General features: G+C 35.7%; 2 protein-coding genes and 1 long non-coding RNA gene across 19 annotated transcripts in view; 2 read left to right on the forward strand and 1 right to left on the reverse strand.

Moving 5' to 3' along the window:
• The window catches only part of PIP5K59B (Phosphatidylinositol 4-phosphate 5-kinase 59B), a 33,409-nt gene extending 15,519 nt beyond the window's left edge, over positions 1-17,890 (forward strand). For 3 of the 14 annotated variants that reach the window (XM_011633925.3, XM_089079428.1, XM_011633926.3), the window contains 5 exons: positions 4,879-5,086; positions 5,457-5,468; positions 5,562-5,776; positions 6,959-7,059; positions 12,690-14,938. In XM_011633925.3, the coding sequence (XP_011632227.1) occupies positions 4,879-5,086; positions 5,457-5,468; positions 5,562-5,776; positions 6,959-7,059; positions 12,690-12,845 (692 nt within the window). In that variant the 3' untranslated portion in view covers positions 12,846-14,938. The other 11 variants (XM_011633919.3, XM_011633915.3, XM_089079427.1 and 8 more) reach the window with 9 other exon arrangements.
• On the reverse strand, positions 5,476-7,880 carry LOC148936130 (uncharacterized). The gene is made up of 2 exons (XR_016139837.1): positions 7,476-7,880; positions 5,476-5,894 (listed from the first exon to the last, which is right to left on the reverse strand). It is a non-coding gene; the product is annotated as an uncharacterized LOC148936130 (long non-coding RNA).
• Positions 17,891-20,651: 2,761 nt separating the features above from the next.
• Tm1 (tropomyosin 1) overlaps positions 20,652-26,037 on the forward strand; it is a 38,424-nt gene continuing 33,038 nt past the window's right edge. Inside the window, exons 1-3 of one of the 4 annotated variants that reach the window (XM_011633899.3) lie at positions 20,652-20,843; positions 25,139-25,293; positions 25,521-25,646. In XM_011633899.3, the coding sequence (XP_011632201.1) occupies positions 25,180-25,293; positions 25,521-25,646 (240 nt within the window). In that variant the 5' untranslated portion in view covers positions 20,652-20,843; positions 25,139-25,179. Of the gene's footprint in view, positions 20,858-25,138; positions 25,294-25,520; positions 25,647-26,037 lie in introns of all 4 variants that reach the window. The other 3 variants (XM_011633905.3, XM_089079431.1, XM_011633904.3) reach the window with 3 other exon arrangements.

A 26,037-nucleotide genomic window follows, 5' to 3' on the forward strand; every position in this document is an offset into this window, starting at 1 on the left:
GAACTATTCTCAAGATTGCGTCTCGTGATATCGCGAAAATGAATCGTTATTTTTCGGAAACATTATTATACAAGATATATGTTCTTTACTCCTATAAAAAAATAAAAATAATAATAATGTGAAAATTTTTAAAGATCCGTTTATAAGTCGTTCGCTGCGTTATACGCTGAATCTCTGTCAAAATTAAGGTTGAAAATTAACGGATTGAAAATAATTTGACTCTGTATTACGATAATATTTGTTGTAAATTATCAATCATATATCATTTATCGCTTTATAATTAAAATCGCAAATGATTTTTCGAATGGGCTGTGCAACGTAAATTCGACGCATTCATGAATCGAGAAAGTTACCAAAGAACTGTGAATTATTACATTGTTATATAATAATCGTAGAAGAAAAAGAAACTCCAACTCCATTGCGCTGGTCGCTTTCCTTTGATTACGAACACATACGTATGTATCATAAATGAAATCGCAATATTTGTGAAATATTGCACTCGGATCACTCTCGTAAAGTCCAACCGGAGGCAGAATCAACGTTGCACGGTTCCCCCGATTCATACAATTTCTCTCATCCGGCTTCTCTGTTTCTCTCTTTTCGCCTGTCTCTCTCTCTCTCTCTCTCTCTCTCTCTCTCTCTCTTTGTCTTCCCATCCCGCGCCATCGCGACGCTGCACCCGCGACTCCCCCGTTGAACCCTTGGACGGCCTCGAACTACCACGCAGCAGTTAGCCCGGCCGATCCTGCGATCAATGCGACGAACGTGGCGGCTTCGGTGCCGATCGCCACCTCGACCCCGGTTAACCTTGCCGCTGGTCCACTGAGCCCGCCCCCGTTGACCTTAGCGGCCAGTCAAGGTCCACATCACGAGCATCCGCCCGGGGCCGCTCCCACGGTCAAGGTCACGAGTTATCCGGCTGTGCTGAAGGGTAGAAGCGCGGCCAGTCCGCCGAATCCGAACTTGGTACCGTCCGGCAAGATCCCGCCGCCGGTGCCGCCGCGGGGCACGGGCGCCTCGAGGACCGGCAGGTCCTCCGAGGATCACCGGGCGGCCGGCACCGCCGCCTCGACGACGTCGTCGATGACTTCCAGCCGAGGTGATGAAGCAGCCATAATCACGAGATACCGCTTGCATGACAATTCGTGCGACCTGCACCACTCGTCCGTATCCACCTCTACTTTTTCCTTCACCTCTACTTCTGTCACCGCTGCTAAAATCGTGGCCTCTACCTCTATCACCGCCGCTACTTCTTCTACTAAAGCTACCTGCGCGACCTCGAATGTGTTGCATGCCCGTACATCGACACCTAATAATTATCGCGTCACGCATCCAGGTCTTCTCGACCAAGAGGCCGGATGGGCTCGACCGACGAAGTGGATTCAGAATTGGCACAGTCGAGAACTCGATGAAGAATTTGTAAGCGTGGAGAAGGTCGAGGATTCTTACTTTATTAAAACTAGTCTGCATCCCCTCAGACCGGATAGAAGAGTTCGTCGAGCCGATCATTCGATGGGTATTGGAACTATGGAAATCGATAATGGCAAATTCCCGAGAAAAGATAAAGAAAGAAGAGGTGACACCAAAACGGATCATCTAGCGAAATTTACATACTTCCTGAATCCAGAGTCTCGAGCAGATCTGATGAATTACAAGATGTCACGAAAAGATAAGAAACACTCTGAAACATATTATGAGAGGGTAAAGAGAAAGCAGAAAGATCTTGAAGCATCTATCACAACGATCACAACGATATCGCATCGTCGTAAGCGAATGGAAGATATAAAAACGTACCATGCAGACACATTATCTCATACGAAGAACAAGCCTACTGAAGACTGGGCTAAACAAAGAAAAATCTTAAAATTTGCGTCAACTAAAAACGATAGCATTTTATTATACAAGATTCGAGAGAAGTCTAAAAAAAAGAAGCGAGTTGCACCAAAACCGACAAAAATCGATCAAAATCAATCAAAATCGATAAAGAAGCGAACAACTGGAATTTTTAATGAAAATTTAACTGAAAATGAGGAAGCAAATGCAATGAGAAAAGATGAAAAATTGTTTTCGAAAATGAGTTCTCAAGAAGATAAGAGCGATAATTATCAGATCCAGGAAACAAGCAAAAAAAATACTACAGATTTCACAGGCGAAAAGAATCAGCCGGTAATCGGTTATGGTGAAACGAAAGAGAACCGTTCTTCTGGTAGAAATAATAACTATCTTGATGAGAAGAAGAAAAACGTTTCTAAGAATATAAGTGGCATCCAAGGAATTTTTCCGAACAGTTATCGTGTTGAAAACACGGAAGATAAGATTGTTCGCGAAACAATTGGTAAATTTGATCGACAGTCTAATGAAAAATTAAAAAAAGATGGAAAATGTAAAAACGAGGCTTTGAAGTTTGAAGTTTTAACATCTGTTAAAAGCTGCGATAGACGTTCTTTTCTTCGTGAAGAAAGATCTTTTTTCGATGATATTAGGAAAATTAATCTGAAAGATGCGAATCAAAATAAATTACGAAGTACAATCACGAAAGGAGAATTTATGTCTTCCAATCTCGATGATATTAAAAATAAGAATAGCAATATTATAAAACGTTCCGTTTCCGAAAAAGTGAAGACTTTTGAGAAGATTGAGACAAATATGAGAAACGAAACAGAGGGCGCTCTACGAAAGGACGTATACTTGGATAATTTCGATCACAAAAACGAAGTTATGGCTACTACTAAACAAAACTTTGCATTACCGACGAATGAAATTCGTTTAAATCAGAAGAAAGAAAAAATTGTATTGAAAAAAAGATTGTTAGATACCGATGCTGAAAGGCAAATGTTTAAATCGCTTTCGTGCGGCCACTGCAACGATTTGTTATTTAATCCAGAGTTTGGAACGCCGAAGCCAAATGTTTCTTTCTTACATACTTATCGAAAGACGCGATCGTTCACGTGAAGATATTTCTTGGCTGCTAATTTTAGATTGTTACGGAACGTGGCAATAAATATATGCGAACAAAAAGGAGGAAGCGATTTAATAACGATAAGAATCTTGATATCATCGAATTGATAACGATTTTCAATCGCGATAAATGATACATCAGATATTTTTCAAATATGTAATCTTATAAAGAACCGCAGCTTCCAGCCTTATAAGGAGAAAAAGTACAGCTTTCATTTTGCTGGACGCTTATTACATAAATTGTTTTTTTTTTTGTTAATTCTTTCTATCACTGCTGCATGACAATACAAGCACGCGTTTTTATGATTATTACTTTCTGCATATCATCCGATCTCATATCTCAGATTGTGACAACAGTGTTTTCGGCAATCGTCAATAGTTATCGAAGATGACGTGCCATGTTTACTGTTAAATGTTCAACCGCTAATATTAGTAGATATCAAGAATAAGTGTTAACTAATATCTTTTTGATCTCTCTTTTCCACGTCTGCGACGTTTCCTATGTCATAGTTGATTTAAGGCATCGATGAGGTATCGTTTATGTATAGAAAAATTATTCTCGAGACTTCCCTGCTTATTGTATAAAACTATCATTATACTGTTTTATGTGATACTGTGTTTCATGTATACCATTCAAATTTTATTAGAACCCGCACGCGTAGATTTTTGTTGCCAAACAAACGAATAAACGCAACGCGTTTTGCTACAAATAAACTTTTGCTTATATTATATTATATTATGATTTTTACAACAGCATTTTTATTACTTTTATTATTAATTTATTTTGTGCAATCCAATATCCCTCTATTTAATTAATTGCGTTTATTTATCTCCTAGTCGTACTGTTTAGTGAATTCGTTCTAAAGTTTTGTCTAGTAATAATTTACCTCACAACGCAAAAAGATGTTTATACGAGTATCGAGATGTTTATACGAGTTCGTAATGACATAGCAGTCGCATCGTGTTAAACTCAATTTATTCTCAAATGATTTGTTTACTATTGCGCTTATATAGACATAATTTATTCATTTAAAGTTGTTTCTATCAATTTTGAATATAGGTGCTTTTTATATTGACATTTCCAGCATTTTTAAAAACAACGACAACCAAATAAATAATAGAATTATTGGGACATAAAATTTATTTCGTTAAATTGTGTCTTCTTAAAAATGTTGAAAATGTAAATTTGCTCTGCATAGTTTTTTCATTGCATATACACAATAGCGCTTGGAAATTCCAAATAATTATTTTCCTCCTTCTTAATTACTGATAATAATTACTGTGATAGTTGTTTATCCCAAGCTTCATCAGCTATATTACATATAGACGGTAAAAGAATTGATTTTTTTGCGATATTAGAGCAGATGTTATTATTATTATAAGTGCACGTATTAAAAATTTTGAACGATTTGCACTATAAGTATACTTATATATAAGATGGTTTAGAATTTATATCAAGTTATCAAGCTTTGAATCTGCGTAAATATAATAACAAAACTAACAAGCGATAAATATTAATTTTAAACCGTCTTGTATATCGATAAATCGCGAGTTTTTTCTTGCAATGGTAATCAAGCTGTTAACAAATTAACATAACTTGATATAGCAATAAATGCGTAAAAAAACATTGACAAAGCTTTTAACTTTTTTTTTTCAAGTATGAGAAGATATATCAATATCTCTCAAGAAGTCATGATGAAAAATATATTTTTTATTTCTAACTACTATACTTTTGCTATTTTAGTAAATCGGCAACTTTCTACCAACCATGTGTCGTCTTTGTAACATAATATATATAATTGTGATTATTAGTGTAAAAACGAGTTTCTACTCCATCCATCTTTAACATTTTCCCGTTGGCTATAGCATTTACGAAATGCGTAGTATTAATTAGAGCTAATTGTAACGCGCTTTTTGTAGGTGGCACCCTTCCTTCCACTTGCTCTACCCCGCCCCCGCCCTTTGACGATGCAGTCCGCTCGAATGACCAAACCCTGGCTTCCGGTGGTCATCTTCAGCAGGGCGGCGCAACCACCATTCTCGCGAGCAGCCTGGGCTCTGCTCATTTCAAACAAAACAAAGTTGTTCATCATGTTACCCTCACTAAGACGTATCACGACACTGTAAGGTGAGCGATACACTCTTTTGGATGCTAATCATTGATAATTTTAATCTCAATCTTCAACCAGTAACAAAATTCATAAAAATATATGATTGTGTTTTGTATCCACGTGGCCAAAATAAAATTAATCAACAAATTTATTATGTGACTTTTAATGATTGAAATGTAAAGTATACAGTTTTTAAAAAACAAATGTTACCGGTTGATCAGATGTACAATTAATACATACACAGATATTTCTTTACACTGCTTAAACTTCTTTTTTTTTTCGATATTTTTCGATACTTAATCCTGAGATATATTTTACGCTTGTCTTCGCACTTCGCACGCATCTAAATGAAAACATTTTTTCTTTGCTTTATCACTGCAACCTCAGGAAAAGGAGAATGTTAGTATTTAATTTTTATTTAACCACACATGAATATTCGATTTTTTTCAAATTGTCAGCGTCGAACATTACAAACGAATTTATCTTTTTCAGCATATCGGACGTGCATTTGGAGAGTAGCGGTAGCGGTAGTGGAAGCGGCGGCAGAGAAACCAAGTCGTCGCTGAGCGTCGAGAGCGGCGGCAGCAGCAGCCGAGGTGGTGGCGGTCTCACGTGGACTCCACCTGCCGGAAGTGCCGAGGGTTCAACACCCACGTGGACCGAAGGCACGCCGTCCTTCACCGAGAGCTCTAGCAGCGGCGACATAGGTAAGTTGCTCTACGCGCTCAACATCTACTATGGTTCCTGAGGAATACTGTCACGAGGACCCTTCGGCTTCTTCTGCTGATACTTTTCCTCTCTTCTCCTCAGCCTCCTCTAAACATTCTAAGGAGAGGATTCGTGCGAAAGCAAACTTATCATTTTGATTCTCTCACGTTCGTTCTTTAATTACCGGGCGTTAATTTTGTAGATCTAGGTTTAAGTAACGATTGTTTCTTTTTCTATATCAATTTATTTTCTAAAAAACTGTATATTGATATTCTATGAATTGAAAAATTTTTTTATAAGCTTATTTTATCTTCGATATAAATTAGATAATGTAACAATCGTGTTGGCGATAGATCTTTGTATCATGTTAATTGTTAATATATCATAGAATTATTACCATGAAGCATATAATTTAACGCATTTTGCGCGAAAATGTATTGTTGCGTACTTTATTTTGTGCGTTATTTATGACAGAATTAATTACATTGATAAAAATGTAAAATCGAATAGAAAGAACGGCTATAATCAATCAACGATTATTCTGTTTAGTCCTGTCTAGCTAATTTAAAACTTTGTTAAAAAGCTTGATAACTGTGCGACTGATAACTATGAGAGAGACAATAAAGAAGGAAACATACAAAAACGCGAAACTTCATTCTCTCATCACTTTTCATCGAATCCTATCACGTAGATTTTATTTTTTATTTTCTATCTTCTGTATACATTTTCTAAGCTTCGAGAACTGCTTAGGACTACTGGGTTATGAGATAAGTTTCAATCTTTCTCTATATCTTTCTGTCTCTGTATCTTTTTCCACTGTTAACTCACGCAAGCAATTAATCACACGCTTCTTATATTAAACAACACATTAAAAGACAGTTTCCCGAAGGCACGTTTCACGTTTTGCTAAAAAATTGTGAAACTTGGAAAAAAAGGCACAAATTTGGAACTATGTTCTGTAAAACCGTATAAAACATTTATACAAATATGTATATATTCTTATGTAATGTTTCACGCTATGGTAAATGCCTCAATATCTCTCACAGTTACAATCGCTTTTTTCGAATATACAGCTAATTTGGAGATCACACTATCGCTCGGGATACTTCTTGTCTTCCGTTTATGGTAATCTGGAGGTTCAACAATATTTTTTGCACGATAACAATTAACGATAATTTTAGGTTGCCCGACAACGCCGATCAAGGGTAATCAACGTCAGGATAATGGTGGAAGGATCGCGGCCACTGTGGAGGAGGCCTTAGCGAGTCTCACGACTGAGATGGTAAGTCCTAATTTATTTCATTGACCGATCGGACACAAGAAAATACAGTTGAGACAATGGAGAATCATGTTGGCATTGTATAAAATTATTATATGTATATTTCATATTTAATATGTACCTAGAAAACCAACAATCAATACACGATTATTAGAAAACTATCGAATGAGAAAAAAAGATTTATTTATAATTTTATCTCTATAGATAATTCATGTTTGTTAGTTTCTTATCTCGTCACAATAATCATGATTGTCCAATGTTGTCGCTGTATATTTCCATGAACAGACGATTTATACGAGATGGTAAGTTCGCTATCGTCAGTGGCCGATTGATCGAATTATTTAAACGTGTTCTTCCCCGAGTGACCAAAGATCACTGTAACCATTAAAAATAGACGGCGACGTGCTACAAAAACCTACCGAACGGTAATTACGTCGTCGGTATTTTCAAGTCCTTTTAACGTCCCTCAAGTATTGCAGGATTTTCCAGGATGATCAGTGAATCAACTAATCGCGATCCGCATGGAGCGTCCCAAGCCGAATATTACTTTCGATAAAAATAAGATAGAAGCACGCGCTCAAAAAATGATGCCACTGTCGATATTATTCTCAAGATGTTTCATATTGAGACCACTCGCATGACAAATGCGACATCAACGACGCGTATTTCTTCATTACGCTGCGCCACGCACTTTTATTGAAAAGTAAACAAACGCTTTATCGCACGATTGACGAAACGCAAAAATATGCGCGTATAGACGTCAGCATGATTTACGCTGCGCGAAACAAATTTCGCTTCTCGAAAAGTCGCATCGGGCATGACTGATTCAACGTTAAACAGTCGAGCAATTCTGACGTAATCATTCTTAATAAAAAAAAGAGTAGTCGTAGACTTGCTTGGAACTTGCTTGGAAGCTACAAAGAAAGCGAAGTATCTCGCATAATCGTCTACAACTCGTCGATAGTCAGAGTAGTTCGAAAATGTTCATCAATTGTGAGAAGAAAAGAGAGACGGGAGAGATGGCTACGAGCCGCTCTCCTTATTTTTCGAGAACAGGTTTCAGTTCTCATGAAATTCATCCTGACAGAAACAAACGGCCGCTTTGGAACGCTCCATGCGAGAGAGTCAGACTGTCTGAACGCTTTGTCTATTTTCCTGAATCAGGAGATACTGCAGCGCGAGTGAATACACGACTCTCGTCCTCCTTCAATAATCTTCGTCACCTCAGGCGCAACGTGCTCTGTGGGTGATCTGCACCACCGTAGGCCCGTGACAAATCTTCGAAAAAATGAGAGAGAGAATGTGTGTGTGTGTGTGTGTGTGTGTGTGTGTGTGTGTGTGTGTGTGTGTTGTGTGTGTGTGTGAAGGTAATAAAATCTAATCATGAATAGCGAGAGGTACGGTTTAACCCTTGATTGGTCGCGTTGGAGTAGGTTGCTAGCTATGCTCGTTGTAATTTGCTTTTCCGGCAATTTAACAGTTTTACCTTTAATTTTGCTGCTGCTGGCATCGGGACCTGGATTTCTTTTACAATATCATGTAGCTTTATTTGTCAAAAACCTCTCTCGTCTTTCATTCACGTCGCATCATATCCTCTTCTATCATCGTCATCTCTACCGGATCCTTTTCATTCTTCTCGTTTTAATTTCACATTCATATTGTCTCTCTAAATATCTTTAGTCAGAAAGCAACTCCCAAAATAATCAACTTGTAGTTTTAGTAAACGCATTTAAGAATATCTCGTGTTTGTTATTTTATTTAATCTTAAGAACCACTTGATCGCAAGACTACTTAAGGGTTAAAAACGGAGAGCGATAGAAATAGCTTCATCGAGGATCGAGATGAATATATTCTACTCTGGATCGAGAGATCGCAAGTACAATATCGTTCATTCCATTTTGACAGCATCTGTGTTTCATTCATTATGAAAACCACCAGGAAATGTTTGTACTTAACGCGATTTTCAACAATTAACGTTCGTCTCGATCCGCGACTTCTAGCATTAATCCGTTATCGACATGTATATCATGTATACATAAATGTGTGTGGGCAATTATCTCACTCGAATGTGTTTCTCGCTATGATAAGAGGGAACACTTTCGATATCCTTATATGGGCATCCTTAAATCTTCCTGAATATAGAAGAGTCAATATCATTACGGTTACGTATTTAACAAAAAACGTGATAATCGTCGGCCTACTCGATAAACATCTTTTAACATTGTTCCAAATCGATTCGAGAAGTGATTGAAATGCCATTTTTCTAATCCTTTTTATATAAAGAAATGTTCTTTTATTTTCAAACAAATAAACTTAAAATAATGTCTTCAATTTTAATTCTTTCAATATTATTTTCAACCTATTTAAATTCGTAAATTTCGTATATGTCAATTTTATTCTATTTTTTTATATTTATCAACAAATTTTTTATTGGCCTAAAACTTTACATCTCTCCCAACACTTTGCGTATAAATTTAAAATATAAATACATTTAATACTAATTTGCTTTTTCATAAGCTTTTTATTATTTTTTTTAATTTCTTTTTAATTTTTAATTTCTGTAAAACTGTCAAAAAAAAATTTTGAAGATAATCGCAAAATTTATGTCGAGAAATAGAGCGTTGTAGCGAATAGATGACATACATTCCTAAAAGATGAAGAACAAGTGGCATTTTGTTCTACTACCAAACGTTCTCACGCGTTCCTACATGTTCGCACATAATTCAAGTGTTTTTTTTTCCTAATCGAGTCGTTGCCGTCGATAAACAATATCATAGATTTTACTAACCTAATGCGAGAAACTGTGCGAACAATTATTGCCGATATATAATTGACACACGGCGAGAAAGGGGAGCTTGTAAATAAAGTGTGCTTGCGCATAGTTCGGCTAGCAGAAGGCCCGCGCGATTCCTTTTTATTGCGAGGATATAGTTAGTGTTACGTACATGTATCTATATGTGTCTCACGTTCTGTCTGTCTGTCTCTCTGTACGTATCTATACATACGTATGCACGCACGCAAAACTGTGTGTGTGTGTGTGTGTGTGTGTGTATCATGTATACATATTATAAATACAACGTGCTTGTGCATTCTTGCAAAGATAATACGTCTCAAGTTGTTTCTTCTGAATTCTGATGAACTTCGCATCGTATAAAACAAAAAACAAGAAAACAAAAAGCACGCATATATATATATATATATATTTTTTATATGTAAAACTTCGCCATGGGTATGGATCTTTGTAACGGCATATCCCAAAGCAATAGCAATTATAACATATCGAAAGATGATTCTGAGAAAAAAGTATTTGTTTTAGAGTATTTTGTAAAACGTCATTCCTTCTCTTCTTTTTTTCTTAAAAGCGCCTAATGTCAAATTTATTTCCACGTAATATATATATATATATATATATAGAGTTTTAATTTTTCAGCATGCATTATCTTATATTAAACTGATACTTTTTCTCTAACATAATATAAATCTGACAAAGTTACCGATATCGAAGAAGTTAGAAAAATGTAAGAGTACATTGTAGATAATGACACATGATACATTCTGATAGAAAAGAAGATTTGTGAGGAAAGATATATTTTCTATTTAATAGAAAAAAAAAATGTTCAATGTTGCAGAAACGCGTTGACGAATTCGCGATAGAGGAGATTAAATCTATCAAATAAAAGCTTATTTCATATTTTTCCGCGATATATCCGACGTTCATCAGAATCAGGATATACGATAAAATGTTGCCTCTTGCCGGTGCTGTATTATACATATATAAATAATACGACGCAATGTGCGTGGTGTGAGGATAATTGGCAAGGAAAGGATAAGATGAACTTATAGTGCCGTGTTACGTACAATACGTAAGTAGTAGCAGAGCATTCAGATATGTAATCGCGTTGCTATAATAGTACGTGAGAGTTATCGCGAAACGCCAGAATGTTGTTCAATTATATGTATTATTACTCTATTATAAAACGCTTCTGAACATGTCGGTGTAACATTTATGATTGGCGGTAAAATCTCGGCACCGCATCTCGGTAACGGAACCGCTTTGACACATATTAATGAAAATTATCTAGAGAATATCTATTCCTTTGCCAATGTAATTTTATTTTTTTCGTACGTTCGGTACGTTTCTATCGTGCATTTCCACCGACGTGGAAATGTACCAATTAAAGGAAACATCCTTTCGGATCAGATTTTTACCGAAAGAGCTTGACGCATTTTCAACGCGAGAAATTTTATTTCATTGGTCATCTTTCAGCAAGACAACGCCGTACAACGACGAATGAGAGTAATAGTGTTGCAGATATGATATTTTTATGGGCTAGCTCGATCGCGCTTTATCGAACGATGTCGACGATGATCCACGACGGTTATTAAAGTTTTACCGTGGATGCAGATTTTACTGCCGAGATAGCTTCATGACACAGTAGCTTTGTTAACTCAATATACCCCTTCGCGGGTATTGCTATTATCGTAATTGTTAGGATCCCGATCCCGCGTGAACGTACCACTAACAGCGTTAGCAATTTCGAAAGTGTGATATTTTTTTAACATATCCCCAGGAATTAAATATTGGAAATCCGGATTGACGTTGGCGTTAAAGTGATTTTTTTTTATTAAACCGCGCGCAAAATTCAGAGAGTATGAGAAAAAAGTTTCATTGTAAAAAGTATGCGCGTGCGCGGATAAGGTGCTGTGTTGTCTTAACATAATGTATGTCTAGTCTTTTATTTTTCTCTCTCTCTCTTTTTTTTTTTTTTTTTTTTTTTTGTAAAAATGATAGAAAAAATTGTTTACCGTTTTAAAGTTCCCTTTCTAATGTGATTTTCAGCGATTGTCATGTTCAAGTATTGTGTGTGCACTTCCCTCTTGATTAATAATGAATTTTTCCCGCTTTCGAAACGCCATGTGTTAGACGCAGATGTTTCTCTGTGTGTTTCGTGTGTGCTTACACAAAACTGACATTGATGCCGTTTGTAAAATAACATTTCTAACTTTTTCACCGTTTAGCCCATATTAGTCAAAACAGATAAATGTGCTTTGCCGAGTTAGAAGTTTAACAGTCTCTTTTTATATTTTTGCATAAATTATCCGAGTTTATTAAATGTACCCAATTAATCATACATGTACGACATTGTATTTTCTTTTTTCATTCAATTTTGCTACATTCGTACATTATGGGCTATTCCTCATAATTTACGACAGCAATAAAAGTGTTCGAAGATTAAATACTCAATTTCGATAGTAAAAGTATATCAATATACATGTAAAAGTATACATATATTAATATTTTTAGCCATTATGATTGTGACTCATCTTCTAATTAATTCAATACACACATTATTTTTCTTTACGGTTATATATATATTTAAACAAATATAATTGTAAAATATAGCAATGTGTGTACTTCGAATTCTTAAATATGTAAGAATCTTATAGTCTGAGAATTAGTTTTAATAAAAATCATTTAATAATAATCAGATTATGTTAACGTATAGTTTTTAATATAATTTAATTTAATTATATTTTTCTTTATAAGATTTTTGAAAACTTGAGAACTTGAGAACTGTGCATGAATAGATAAAAGTGATACAGCATATGTTTTCTGTGTTCGAATCATATAGAGGCGAATCAGTCAAGATGGGCAACATCAATTGGAGCAAAGCACATCCTTTTCATTATATCGTCAAATCAGAACGAGCTTCAAGCGCGGTAGCTCGAACCACGTCGCGATCATGAGGAACATGCAAAGGGCATTAAACATTCGTCGGGTACCATGATGCACGCAGAGTTCATCAGGATTGATATAAATTATTTTTTCACAACCCTCCGGAATCTTGCAGAATCAATAACATCATAACACATGTATAAAATGCATACGATTGAGCAAGTCTCTCTATGAAATTTCAGATCTGAAATATGATCAGATTATGTTATGTTAAATCACATGACGCTGAAAAATGAATCGTTGATCTTATCGCGAAAAGGCGAAAACAATTTTAAATGCAGGATACGCAATATCAATTGATAAAATTAATTAAAGATTTTAGTAATGTTTTTAATAATGAGATATAAAGATGAAATGAATTACAAACCATCATGTTATTTCGAATTTACTTAATACGATTTTAATTTTTATTTTGCTTTTTATAAATAAATATAATACAATCAAAATATATTTGAAATTTTAGCATAATAAAAATTGAAAACAGAAAACAAATTAAAAAAATCAAAAAGCCTTATAAAATATTTTTACAAAATCTCTTAGTACTTTGATTTTGGATGATTTAATATTGACATGTGTATCTTATATATTTAATAATAATGTTAAAAAAATTAATGAATGAAATATTTAGATGTAAAAAGAAGCTAACTAACTACGAAGGCATGTATAATCCAATGCAATATATAATAATGCGCGTTGCATTTATTTATATTTTATCGGTGAAGGGACGATAATCTCGCTGAGAATCAAAATTAAGCAATTGAAAATTTATGTTACAAACATGCATGATGTTCTTTAACCGTGCAAATGTGCCAAGAATTTGAGGGCAAAACGTTCCGATGTAGACACGTGTCTGTTCGTTAGTTATCCATTAATCCATGCGTCTCTTACATTTTTACATTTGTTCGTTACATTATCATTTCAATAAGATTCTATTTAATACTGTCTGAATTTTGTCCGCTGACGCAAACAGCAATCCGTATTACATTTAATTAACATATTAGTAAAATTTGATAGTGCATTAAATACCACTTTTCTAAATCACTAATATTAGGATAATTTTATGGGTACGCTTGAATTTAATTTCGTAGTGGTATTTAATGATTAATGATATTTTTTTAATTTATGTTTCTACTTATATACGACTGGCCAAGTATTACTTTCTCCCGATACTAATTATTTATAAAACAGCCAGTCTTTATTACAAAACTCACGCCTTATTGTAAAACGAAAATAATTATTATTCTGTAATATAATAATTTATAATTTATTTATGTTTGGGTCTTCAATGTTCGTGCAAGGTGTCACAGGAAGTATATACAATACTTTCTTGATTCATGCATTTTCGACAATAATTTTATCGTTTGCGCTGAGATCAGCGTTTGCATTGCAATTAAAATGATTTTTTGGATACTCAGAAATGAAAATGAAATTATGTATAGAGCATGTATGTATTATATTTGAAGAGAATTTGGTGTTGGAAGTTGGATTGAGAAATCACGCGCGTACGGCAACCGATAGCGATGGACTAGTTGTACCAATTTTAAAGCTTGACACTTCGTATATTAGATTTAAACAAGATATTCGATGCTTTTTCCTCTTAATTGTTAAACTACACTCTTCAACGTCAATGTTATTAGAAAAAAAATACTGAATTCATGACGTCTAGTCCATTCCTATCTGCCTGAAACTATTATGTAATAATAATTAGTTAATTTCAGTAACAGAGCGATCGTTTAATTATGTTGTCACGAATGAATTGTCACTTAATCAAGATGTTCGGCAATATATAACTATATACGTATATACCATTACATTGATATTATTTAAATAAAATAATTATTATTCTTATGATTGCTGCTGTTATCGTCGTAATTTACAATATTGGTCCTTCGTTATATTCTTCGCTGATGTTCTTCTTTTGTTAAGATATCACATGTTTCTCGACGCTGCATCATTAAAAGAAATATTATGAAATATTAAGAAATATTACATTATCACAAAAATGACTCTCTCTCTCTCTCTCTCTCTCTCTCTCTCTCTCTCTCTCTCTCTCTCTCTCGCTCTAGCAGAGGCTAGATATGCAGAAGTCTAAACTGTTGAAACATTTTATCGTTATGAGACATTAAATTGATCATCTTAAAAGAATTATTATCTGTAGTATTTTTATGATCCTCCCTCGGTCCATATTTTATTTTTGTTTTATTTTATCGAGAGTTTCTTATCCTGGTTTCTTTATTTGCTCCCTTTCAGACTCACCTGTAGGCAAGCGAACACGAAGATAATTGTAAAAAGCGAAAAGAGAACGAGACAGAAATGATTATGGGACATGACTGACCTGATGGGCAGTTGGTGCATTTAGAAATCTCTGGAATTAATGTGAAAAAGAGGCATTAGGATTATTAATGTAAGTCCAAATATAGCAATAAGCGAGTACACTCGGAATTGTATAGGGCGTTACCGATGTATCCCTTTACACCGAGAGAAAAATTAGTGCAATTAGATTCTATTAGAATTTTTATAAGATAATTAGCAGCGAATGTTGCAAGTACAAAATTAAAGTGAAAAGATCATATTTTTATAGAGATTTGGGCAATTATGAATCATTATAGATTATTTGCTACCGGGAAGAAATATTTTCCTCTCGGTGTCTTTCGTTATGTTTCTTGTTCATGAAATCCTAAGAATCGTTTAATTGAATTATGAATGTTTAATATAGTACAAGTATCTCGGAATGTTCAAAAATAATCCAGACGATGTTCTCGAAACATATCGTGCATAATTCTACAATAGTACATAAAGATTGAACCAATTGTCCGTAATACATGTAATTTTCTTAGATTTTTTTGAAAACTGGTTGACTGGAAAGAATCGTAAACATGTTTTTCAAGTTGATTGCCTCGGTCTGCTTTCGGCGACGAATACGTTACATTTAAGTTATTTATTTTTTGCTACCGTGCGCTGCCTTATATATCTATTTAAGGAATTCTTACGTGGCTATCGAGTACACGCAACGAACATCTCTTCCGGAAGTATATTTATGAAGACTGCATACTTTCACATTTCATATCGTCCTTAGATAGACTTTAACGATCTTACTACCCAAAAATCTCTTTATTAGATCTTTATTAGATCTTTTACATTTTCGAGTATAATTGTGCGCATAAACTATTGAGCGGCGGTATTTTACTTACGCAGAGCGTTTTATCAGATCTTATAATGATTGCCGAAGATAATTTATTATTCGACAGTGTGCGCGTTTAGATGCATTTAGACACGTCTGATGTAGGTGCGTTTTCTGGAAAATATGCGTAAGTGCCGAGATATAGATCGCACTGGAAGATATTAGCGGTAACTAACAATTACCTCAATAGATCCTGGCACAGATATTCTAATGCGAAACTTGCCTCAATTGTCACGAGTTAATTGTCATAACAGGCACAAGTTTCCATCGCATCTCTTTTCCTCACTGAAACTATCGAAACGGGCGTGATAATCGCATTATCATTCCATATGTGTAAAGATGTGCTTTCTTAAAAACGGAATTCTTGCATAAATCTGAGCACCTTCGAAATCATTCGCAATATAGTCAAATATCACATACACTGAGCTCTAGCGAGAGTATTTCTTCTTTTATTCATATAAGTATGATTTTTACGAAAAGATTAACTCAGAAAACAGAAAAACATTCCTTTTCGCTCCTACGCGCACGTTCCAATTTTTCGGTTCGAGTTTCGTTCTTTGCATTACCGCAAGCGAGTACGGTTCTTTCGCGTTTCTTGTACACTCAGTATTAAAAATAAATGTTTTTCGAGAAACAGGAAGCGACCGCGCGAGTGTAATATGGTTCACGAAAGCGGCAGCGATAATGATGAGACAATTTGGATAAATAGAATTTGAATTATATAGAAAAGAAGATGAATTATTGCTAAGATATAGGCATAATAAGGCAATAATCAAGAAGGAAACTACAACGTACAATTATTTACCTCTCAATAACGTCATGCTAATTTGTCTATTATCTTCTCTCATTTAGAGTAATTTGATTCTATTTGAGATACTTTAATATAATTCAAATTTAAGAATCATAAAATTGCAAACGAGTGAACTAACTTGGCAAAGAGCTGCTACTAATGGATATTATAAATTATGTATTGATGTATTAATGTTTTGATTATAAATGTTATTATAAATTAATATATTGTATTTATAAAAAAGTTTTATTTAAATATTAATAAAAATTAATATATATTAAAATAATAAATAAATTATAACCTACATTGCATAATTTTTCTTATACGTTCAATTAAAGAATATTGTCTCAAGAATTTAATACGACTGTTTTTATGACTTAATTATTTAATTAGCGTGACTTTAGCACGAGTGTAATACACATAGAGGTGAATAACTGTACTCATTATACATGTAGCGAATTTAATATTATGAAATATTAATAGAAAATTAGGTCATATAGGATATCAAAGAATCTCATTACGATTTCACGTATCGCCTCATTGCGATTCAATGATTGAAGTGTAACCTGCGATGTGAGTGATATTAATGTGGATGCTCGGCATGCTTGAAACCGCAATCAAGTGTCGTTTCCGATGTTTACACATTCTGTATATATTCGCAAGAAAATATATTGCAGGTAAACAAAAAATATATATATATATATTTATATATGTATGTGTATACACATGCAATGCACTTATCTAGATATAGATATATTTATCGCAGGATATTCGGCAACAAGCGTACTTTGTGAACGGAACAGTATTTCTTAGCGAAAAATGGAATGATCTTAATAAAATTGTCGTATATCATTCTCCTTGTCTTACTTGTCGACAAGTAAAAACTTGCAGCAATTTCAATAATTTTCGATAATGTGTCATTTAAAGTTCACAAATATGCTTATTATCGAATACCCTCTTCGTGTCACGCGATCACGCGTGACATCTCGTATTTTCTTTTTCCTTCTTTTTTTTTCCTTCTGCGACATTATCACGATACCTCATTAGGCGGATACATTAGTCCAGCCCACTGATGTACGATAACGAAGAATAAATTATTGTTGCGTCCTATTTATTTATAACGAAATTGATTTGACGTGTTTTCTGTTCGCCTACCAAAAAAAAAAAAAATATCCCAAATCCATCCCATCGCAAAATGCTACACGACTCGTTATCACACCTTCCAGATTGCAGATTATTCTTGAATCGCTTATAGGTTGCTACGCAAGAGTGTCATTTTGCCGAGAAGAAAGTGAGTATGTGGAACGACACGCGCGAGAACAGAAGCATGAACACATAAATACATGTCGCGTAACTCACGTTCTAATACACCGGCACAATTTAAAAAATTTCTGTTTATTCAAAGGAATAATGATGTAATTAATAACTTAAATATGTCATTAAATATTCCGTGTAAAGTCGAGGAATTTCAAAGCATCGCGCGCTATGAACTCGTTATCGCTATTATCTCAATTAGAATGATCCTTTGTAATAATGACGAAGAAGAAACTATCGGCGATGTTGACAAAGCACGATGAAGCAGGGGCTAACGAGACGATGACTCAACTTACCCTGTAAAGACTCGCATCAATCAAAGACGGGTCAGGGCGGAGTCTCGACCCGCGGCTAGCTGCAACATATTCTACATACGGTAAGTATTAATTCGCAATATACAATGACAAAGAAATCTTAATGGCTATTGAAGCGATCAAAATATAAGAGGTTTGTTTTCAACAAGATTATTTCGGATATTACGTTGTTATGCGGTGTGCGGTCTTGCGTCTTAGGCGGTATCTCTTTAATTTTCGAAAGACCCACTTTTGGGGAAGTTTCATACGTGGACGTTAAGCGATGCATCTGGGAAGTGAACAATTAGTTATGTCCAAGAATAATTCTTCCATCAGAATTAGTAATTATCAGAATCCTAATAGGTGAGTAGCAGCCTTTCTATGCCAAGCGAGACGATGATCGCGTTTTCCTAATTTGTAACGGACCGTAATCGCGTACTTTCTCAAACTGCGCTCGCGCTAGTTTCGCCCATCGCCCGATGCACAGTGAGAAACGACAAGCTCCAAAAACGTTCTGAAACCTCGGGAACTATACGAAGAAGGTAAATAGATTTATTTATTACGAGCGGGCATCAAATGGCCGCGATGAATTTGTTGCTAACGGGCCTCTTTCACGGAATATTTATGATGAAAAATTTTCAAAGCTACCATTGCTGAAAATAGACAACAAAACTGGGAAAATAGATATTGCGTGACGCTACCTACTTCTCAGTGAAAGCTGCGAATTTTTATATATATGTGCTATATATATATATACACTATAAATATATATAGTTCATATATATAAAAATATACCTCGGCGCGTCGCGTTAGGTCGCCTCGATGATCGCGACAAGCAGACGCCTGCATGCTCATCACGTTTATCGGCCTCTCTCCGGACGATAGGTATTTAAAAAGCGTATACTCGGGCGAGTATACTCGAGCGAGACCCGGCCGTATATGAGTCAAGGCTGCTGAGGGACCCTTACCTACTTTTTCCTTATATGGTACTGAAACGGACCGATGACTGTAGCTAATGAGATATAACGGCCGATCTTACGTAAAGCGCCGCGCTTTTGACGATCTCGCGCAGAAAATTCGTGCAAATTACATTCGCGAATATTTGATTTATCGTCGAGCCTTGTGCAATGCCTCATAAAAAAAAAAAGCGTCGTTAATTATCGTGGAAAATTGTATTCATCCCGATAATGTTTTGAGACGTTTAAAAGAAATCGAATTGCCGGATTGGACCTAGGCAGATCGAATTACTCATGAGATATTTCGAGGCAAAGAAGAAAAACCGAGAATGCTATTCGAGTCATAACGGATCGACCATGACACGAGTTGACTCAAGGAGATCGGGTGAGGCGGCTATACGTTGACCCCAATGCCAAAATTACCAACGCGTCGATTCCTAGCGCTTTCTTATTGAAAAAAGTGTTGCTTTTTGAGGATCTACGAAAAGTTAACCTTCTCTCTCGCTATTGTACTCTCGCTCCGTTTATAGACAAATCCCGGAACGATCATTTTAAATATCATTTTAAATATCAAATGAATGACTCACAATCAATTGCGTTTGATGATTGTGTGAAGTAACCTAATTAAAATATATTTATAAAATATATTAATAAGAATGTGGAAAATTACATTTATTTGTCCTATTATTTCTTACGCCAGAAGAATCAAATCTTGAATAAGTGCTGATATATAAATAAAGAATTTCATTTTTTTACTTATTGGTGCTTTTTACATCTCAAAGAAAGTTATATAATTACTCTCATGTATAATATCAAAAATTGAAAGCACGATATGTAATGTTTTATAAATCTCTCAAAGATCGATTCCAAATTTGTCACAGAACATATGAAGCTAGAAGAATATTTGATACTAATAAAAAATACGATAAAAATACTTGCGTTCGTTCAGAGAAATACGCGTTTCTAATGCTGACCTATTTCCCGATTTCTGACAAATCTGTCGGAATCATCAAGAGACAAGTCTTCGAACGAGGAAAGGATCATTTCGATGATCGCGACTTTGACTTTGTTCGAGTTTCGCGGACACCGGTGGTCGATCGAACACGCGGCGTCCAGCTTGGAGTCTTTTCTTTTTTTTTTTCTTTTTTTGCACGCGTTTTCGCGGCACGGCACGGCGGGTCCTCCCCCGACGTCGACCCCCGTCGAAATAGAGCGTTCGGCACGCACGCACTCACGTCGCACGATCTAAAGATAATCCGCGGGCGGCGGCCGGTGTACGTTTTCACAGATCCGTACGTAGAAGAATTCGGACGGGGGGTACACGCCGGTGGCCGCGCACGGCGATGTAGTAGGGATGCGTAGCGGGCGGCCTACGTCGTCCTCGACGATCTCGAGGAGCATCGCGAGAAGGTGGGAGCCACGACGAAGCGAGCTCCGAAGCGCCTCTCCGTCGTCCGTCGCCCAGTCGTGACTTAGCCCGCAGGTCGGACGCATCCCCGGACGGACGGATACGAACGTGAGTACTTGCGCGTGAGTACCATGTGTATACCCTGTGTGTATCGAGACGAGAGGACGTTCGAGAGGAGTCAACGTCTGGAGCGCGCGACACCGCGACAGTTCTGGCATTCTCACGAGTAGAAAAAAAAAGATGCAGCTCGCGTGGAATAAGGAAAAAAAAAAAAAAAAACAGAGACAAGTGCGGTGTCTGCGTGTAAATAGTGATGAGTGACACTTTCGCAAAGATCCGCGGTGTTTGCCGTGGCAAATAACTCGGGCCTTGTGCAAATGTCACTCACTAATCGTTTATACACACACACACACACACACACACACACACGTACGCATTTTCGCACATCCTCGCACTTTAGCGAATTCCGATGAACTTTGATAAATACGCTTCGTGAAAGACGAGGGTCTTCGAGACTTCGCGATAAAGAGGCTATATCGACGGCTATCTTGTACGTACAGAGAAAGTAAACTAATTTCCACGTTTAACGAGATTGGCCGCCTGTGAAAAACGTATGTGAACCCGCAGCTTAACTAGATTCCGATTTTAATGTGCGTAAGAAGGAATGACTTCGGCGTGAAATGTACGACTGTTGACTTGTTCATTTTTATATTTTTTAGAGACTTTTATCTACTTTTATCTACTTTTGAAGAGAAAGAAAAGTCTTATAGTTGTTTTAATAAATCACACTATTTTATATTAAATTGATATTAGATCGATTTCAAGTTTATCTAAATTTCATAAATTACTCAAGATAGAAGTAATATCAGTAGACAAACGTATAAGCAAAATAATTTTGATGCTGGCTTGGAGAAATATAATTTTCATTAAAACTACATATAAATTTAAGGCAAATTGTAAGATAAATTTAAAATAATAAAGAAAAAAATGAGAATTAAAAATCTTGCAAACTCGACTTTCTTTATAAAGATAACGTGTAAAAAGATATGGAAAACGCAAATTCTTTTGACAAGGACATTCGAAATATTGAAAGCTTATAATATTTTACATCGTTGTTTGAAAAACTGATATCGCTTAACTCGACGATCCATACACCGATATAGATATCGCGAAACATAAACAATTACGTTCAGGAAGATAACTTAATCGTCATTGAACAATAACTGGCGTATATCTATCGGTAAAAAGTGAAGTAACTCAATTGTTGCGTCGACGTCAAGTAGGATTACCTTTGTTCTTGTTTTGAGAACTCTGCCGTGCAATTAGTAAATTAAAAGCTACATAAAATCTCAATTAAAAGAATTTTAAGAATAATTTAATATTTCTCGTAACTTATTTTATCAAATTATATTGTTTGAATACCGAAAATAGAAAGATTATCATAAAAGGAATGATTCAATCATCAACAAGGTCTCCAGTTTATCATAATTTCCATAATTTTGTATTCGTTTTGTATTATCTTTGATAATTGATAATCGAAAATGAACGAAAACGAAAGAATTTCGTGGTAATGCACCACGATAACGGGTTATCATGGCCGAACGTTTTTATCTCCGGGAATGCAATGACTCACAAAGATTTTTTTCGCGTTCGCGCGTAACCACTGTGACAACATTGTATAGACTTCCGATCTCTTCATAGTATAGAGACAAATTTCTTTAACGCGTTCCACCGAGCTAAACACATTTTATTCGAAAAATAAGTTAACGTTACCAACAATTTACGATGCATGCCAACTTGCAGAAAAAGAATAGCGTTATACTACTTCAAGATTACACACATATATATATATATATATATATATATATATACATAATTATATTATATAATATTTATTAATATGTAAAAATATGTGATATTTTTATTTCGTTATGAGCGATTTAAAGAAGAATTTAAGTGTTTAATAATTAAACTTAAATTTTTCAACGATCTCTTGAAAAGTATACAGCAAACTTTTTGTGTAAGAAAATGTTTAAAAAATTTTTTCACAAAAATTACTTTTATGTGAGAGTATATTTAATATAATTTAAGTATTTCTGTTTCTTTTCTCACTCTGTTTCGGAATCGTGAACAATTTTAGTCGCAGTACGAAAAATATAGCCGATAGTTCGCAATTGGTTTTTCTCCGAACGCGTAACAGGACACCGCCGAGTTAAATCACTCGGTCGTTGCGTTTAGAAGTCAGCGCGATGTTCGCTATGCGTAACCCGAAATGGCTCGGTCAGGCAGCAGGCAGCAACGATTCTTGCCGCCCTCTCTCCCTCTTAATGCGTAAAAATAACCCGTCGGTCGCGATACGCGCATTTTTGGATCCGAGAAACACGCGTCACGACAAATCGGATTCCGCTTCCGATTTACTGTGAATTTTTATCGTCGCGTCCCCACTGCCGTCCTCATAATCTCGAAATCTCTCTATGCCTGAGATATTTTATCCGACGAAAAAACGAAGGAAAAATCGATAAGCACGACGAAATCGATTGTCTCGCGAGAAATTTGGTTTCGCCAGAGAATATGCATAAATGTTTATACGAAGCCGATGCTCACGCGCGCCACCGCACCCCGCGTTTAAACTTCGCGGAATCTTTCGGCTAATGTTTTTGCTTCTACGAACATCGCGCAAACTCTGCTTCCCTTTCGTTTTCTGCTTACCAGGCATCTCTGATTACCAGCGAGCTCAGAATCCCGCACAATATTCGCCCGGTAGAAGCTAGCAGAGATGTAGCATCATCGTGCAATCGCAGTGGCGCAGGCCACTAAGATTCTCAAAGATCTTTAATGTTGAATAACGCATTATGCAAATGGCGAATTTCATTGTTCATTCCATTTCGAATTTACATTGTCTTCAGAAATTCGTATATTTTCGTACTTGACAAAATATGAAAATTATTAATGAAAGAGAGGAAAGAGCACACGAAAAAAATATGAAAGAAGATACCAAGTCAAGTGCATTTGTATACAAAATAACAATACGATGTTAATGATAATGATAACGATAACGATAATGACAGTTCCCACGTGAAGATGTAAATGAGATTAAATTATTATAGCGTATTTCGAGTGCTTTCGATATCAGTTATTTTACTATTCACAAAGTGAAGTACATAGTCTTCAATTTATATCGCGATATCGATAAAATCGCTTATTCCTCTTATATGCAAACAGAAATGCATCGCGATGGTTTCGTCCGTAAATTTTTAAAGCATGCGATAATAGAAAAAAAAACGATATCTTTTTCAACTTATATATAAGATGATTTCGTGGAGAAAGGTGAACAAACGCGTACGTCCCTGACGCGTCTTCGTTCTCCCGATCGCGCCGTACAAGTACCTTGTCGTTCAGGAAGAAAAGATCGCGAATGCAGTCGCGACAGATTTTTGTCCCTTCTTCTTTCCTAACCCCTTCCCCGCTCGCACGGTGATCGCATACCTGAGCGGAGTGACGTCACGAGACGAAAAGAGGCAGCGGAGCGCGAACGTTTGATATCGCCTTCCTTCGCGGCCTGGGCCCTCCTCAGCGAGGAGCCGACTCTATAAATAGGATATCCGGTCGCTCGCTAATTATACACCTATGCACGCTCGTTCGCCGAATGGCGAATCCGCGCGAAAGAAGCCCGGAATTTTCTTGATTTTCGAGAGCGAGAGAATTTCATTTCCGCGCCGCGTGACGGGTTTCCTCCTCCTCTTATCCTTGAAACGCCGTCGTAAGTTGCTGCGAGAAAGGATAACGGACTGATCGCACGAACAATCGTGGTACGCCTATTCCACCCTGTATTGTGTTCTGAGGAGGCTGTAGACCGCATTCCTCCGCGAACAAAGAAAATTGCGCGAAGAAAAAAAATAACAGTATGATTAATCGTTCAGAGCGGTTTAAAATTCGGTTAGCGTAAAAGAAAGCAAAGAAGAACAAGTATGGACTTTAATTGAGTAGTTTCGTACCACGGTAAACTGACGAATTTTTTTCTGACGATCATTACCAAGTAAAATTAGTAAATTAGTATCTCCTTACTACAGTATAATTATTAGTACAATTATCTTTTAATCGCTCAAATAACTGTAGATAATTTTTGCAAATTTTTCGAACCGATATATTGTGTAATTACAATATATTTTACATATTTATACTTATGTGATATTTTTGTACGCAGTTCATCGTTTAATTAGGTGTAGTTAATACGAAAATAAATGTTTTTTTCGATTTGCATATATATGTGGAAGCTATACAATTATTCCATCTTATCCCATTTCGTTGTGAAATAGAATGTTAAAACGAAGCGCGTACCTTCTAATCGATATCTATGAATTTTGAATATTTGTTTGTAATTACATTCTCGTTCGATGCTGCAGATTTTCTTCTAGTGGACGAGTGAAGAGACACAACTACCACCATGGACGCGATCAAGAAGAAGATGCAGGGAATGAAGCTGGAGAAGGATAACGCGATGGATCGCGCGTTGCTCTGCGAACAGCAAGCTCGTGATGCAAACGCACGAGCTGAAAAGGTATAAAAAAAAAAGAAACGATTATCTGTCATGGTGACTTTCAAATTAATCATAATTGTTTGTACACATATAAATATAGAAATGTGTACGTTAAAAATTGTAATGAATTTAGAATTGAATTGAGACGATTTATTTATAGCCTTAAATAAAAAATATGTATCGAGTTAAATTATGATATTTCCAAAATGATAATGAAAAGAAATAATAAGATACTTTAATTTATACAGGCTGAAGAAGAAGCTCGTGCTCTGCAAAAGAAGATCCAGACTATCGAGAATGAGCTTGACCAAACTCAGGAAGCTCTTATGCAGGTCAATGCAAAATTGGAGGAGAAAGACAAGGCTCTGCAAAACGTAAGCGAATATTATTATTTTTATTATTGGATAGAAAAAGCACTCGACATTATTGGCCGATCAAGCGAGAAATAAATTTTATTTAACAATTATTTTGATTCAACGATTGATAGAGATCGAATATTTATCATTTTGTATTCTGTTCTTTTTATCCATTACTTTTTGAAATATTCATAAATTTTTCATATACAGAACTTTAGCTGCTTTCATAATAGACTGCTTACTCGGCGAAATATGAAATTTGAAAGTGACAGGTATTTGAAGAATTCCAAATTCTCAGACTTGCGAAAAGGAATTTTACTTTCGCATTTCGCATTTACTCATGAGACAAAAATAAGGAGTACAAGCAAGTTTTATTGCTGTTTAAGCAAAACAATAAAGAACATGTATC

This window comes from Pogonomyrmex barbatus, unplaced genomic scaffold (genome assembly GCF_055798465.1).
Source record: "Pogonomyrmex barbatus isolate J1 unplaced genomic scaffold, ASM5579846v1 scaffold3, whole genome shotgun sequence".
In the NCBI taxonomy this organism is placed as follows: Eukaryota; Metazoa; Arthropoda; class Insecta; order Hymenoptera; family Formicidae; genus Pogonomyrmex; species Pogonomyrmex barbatus.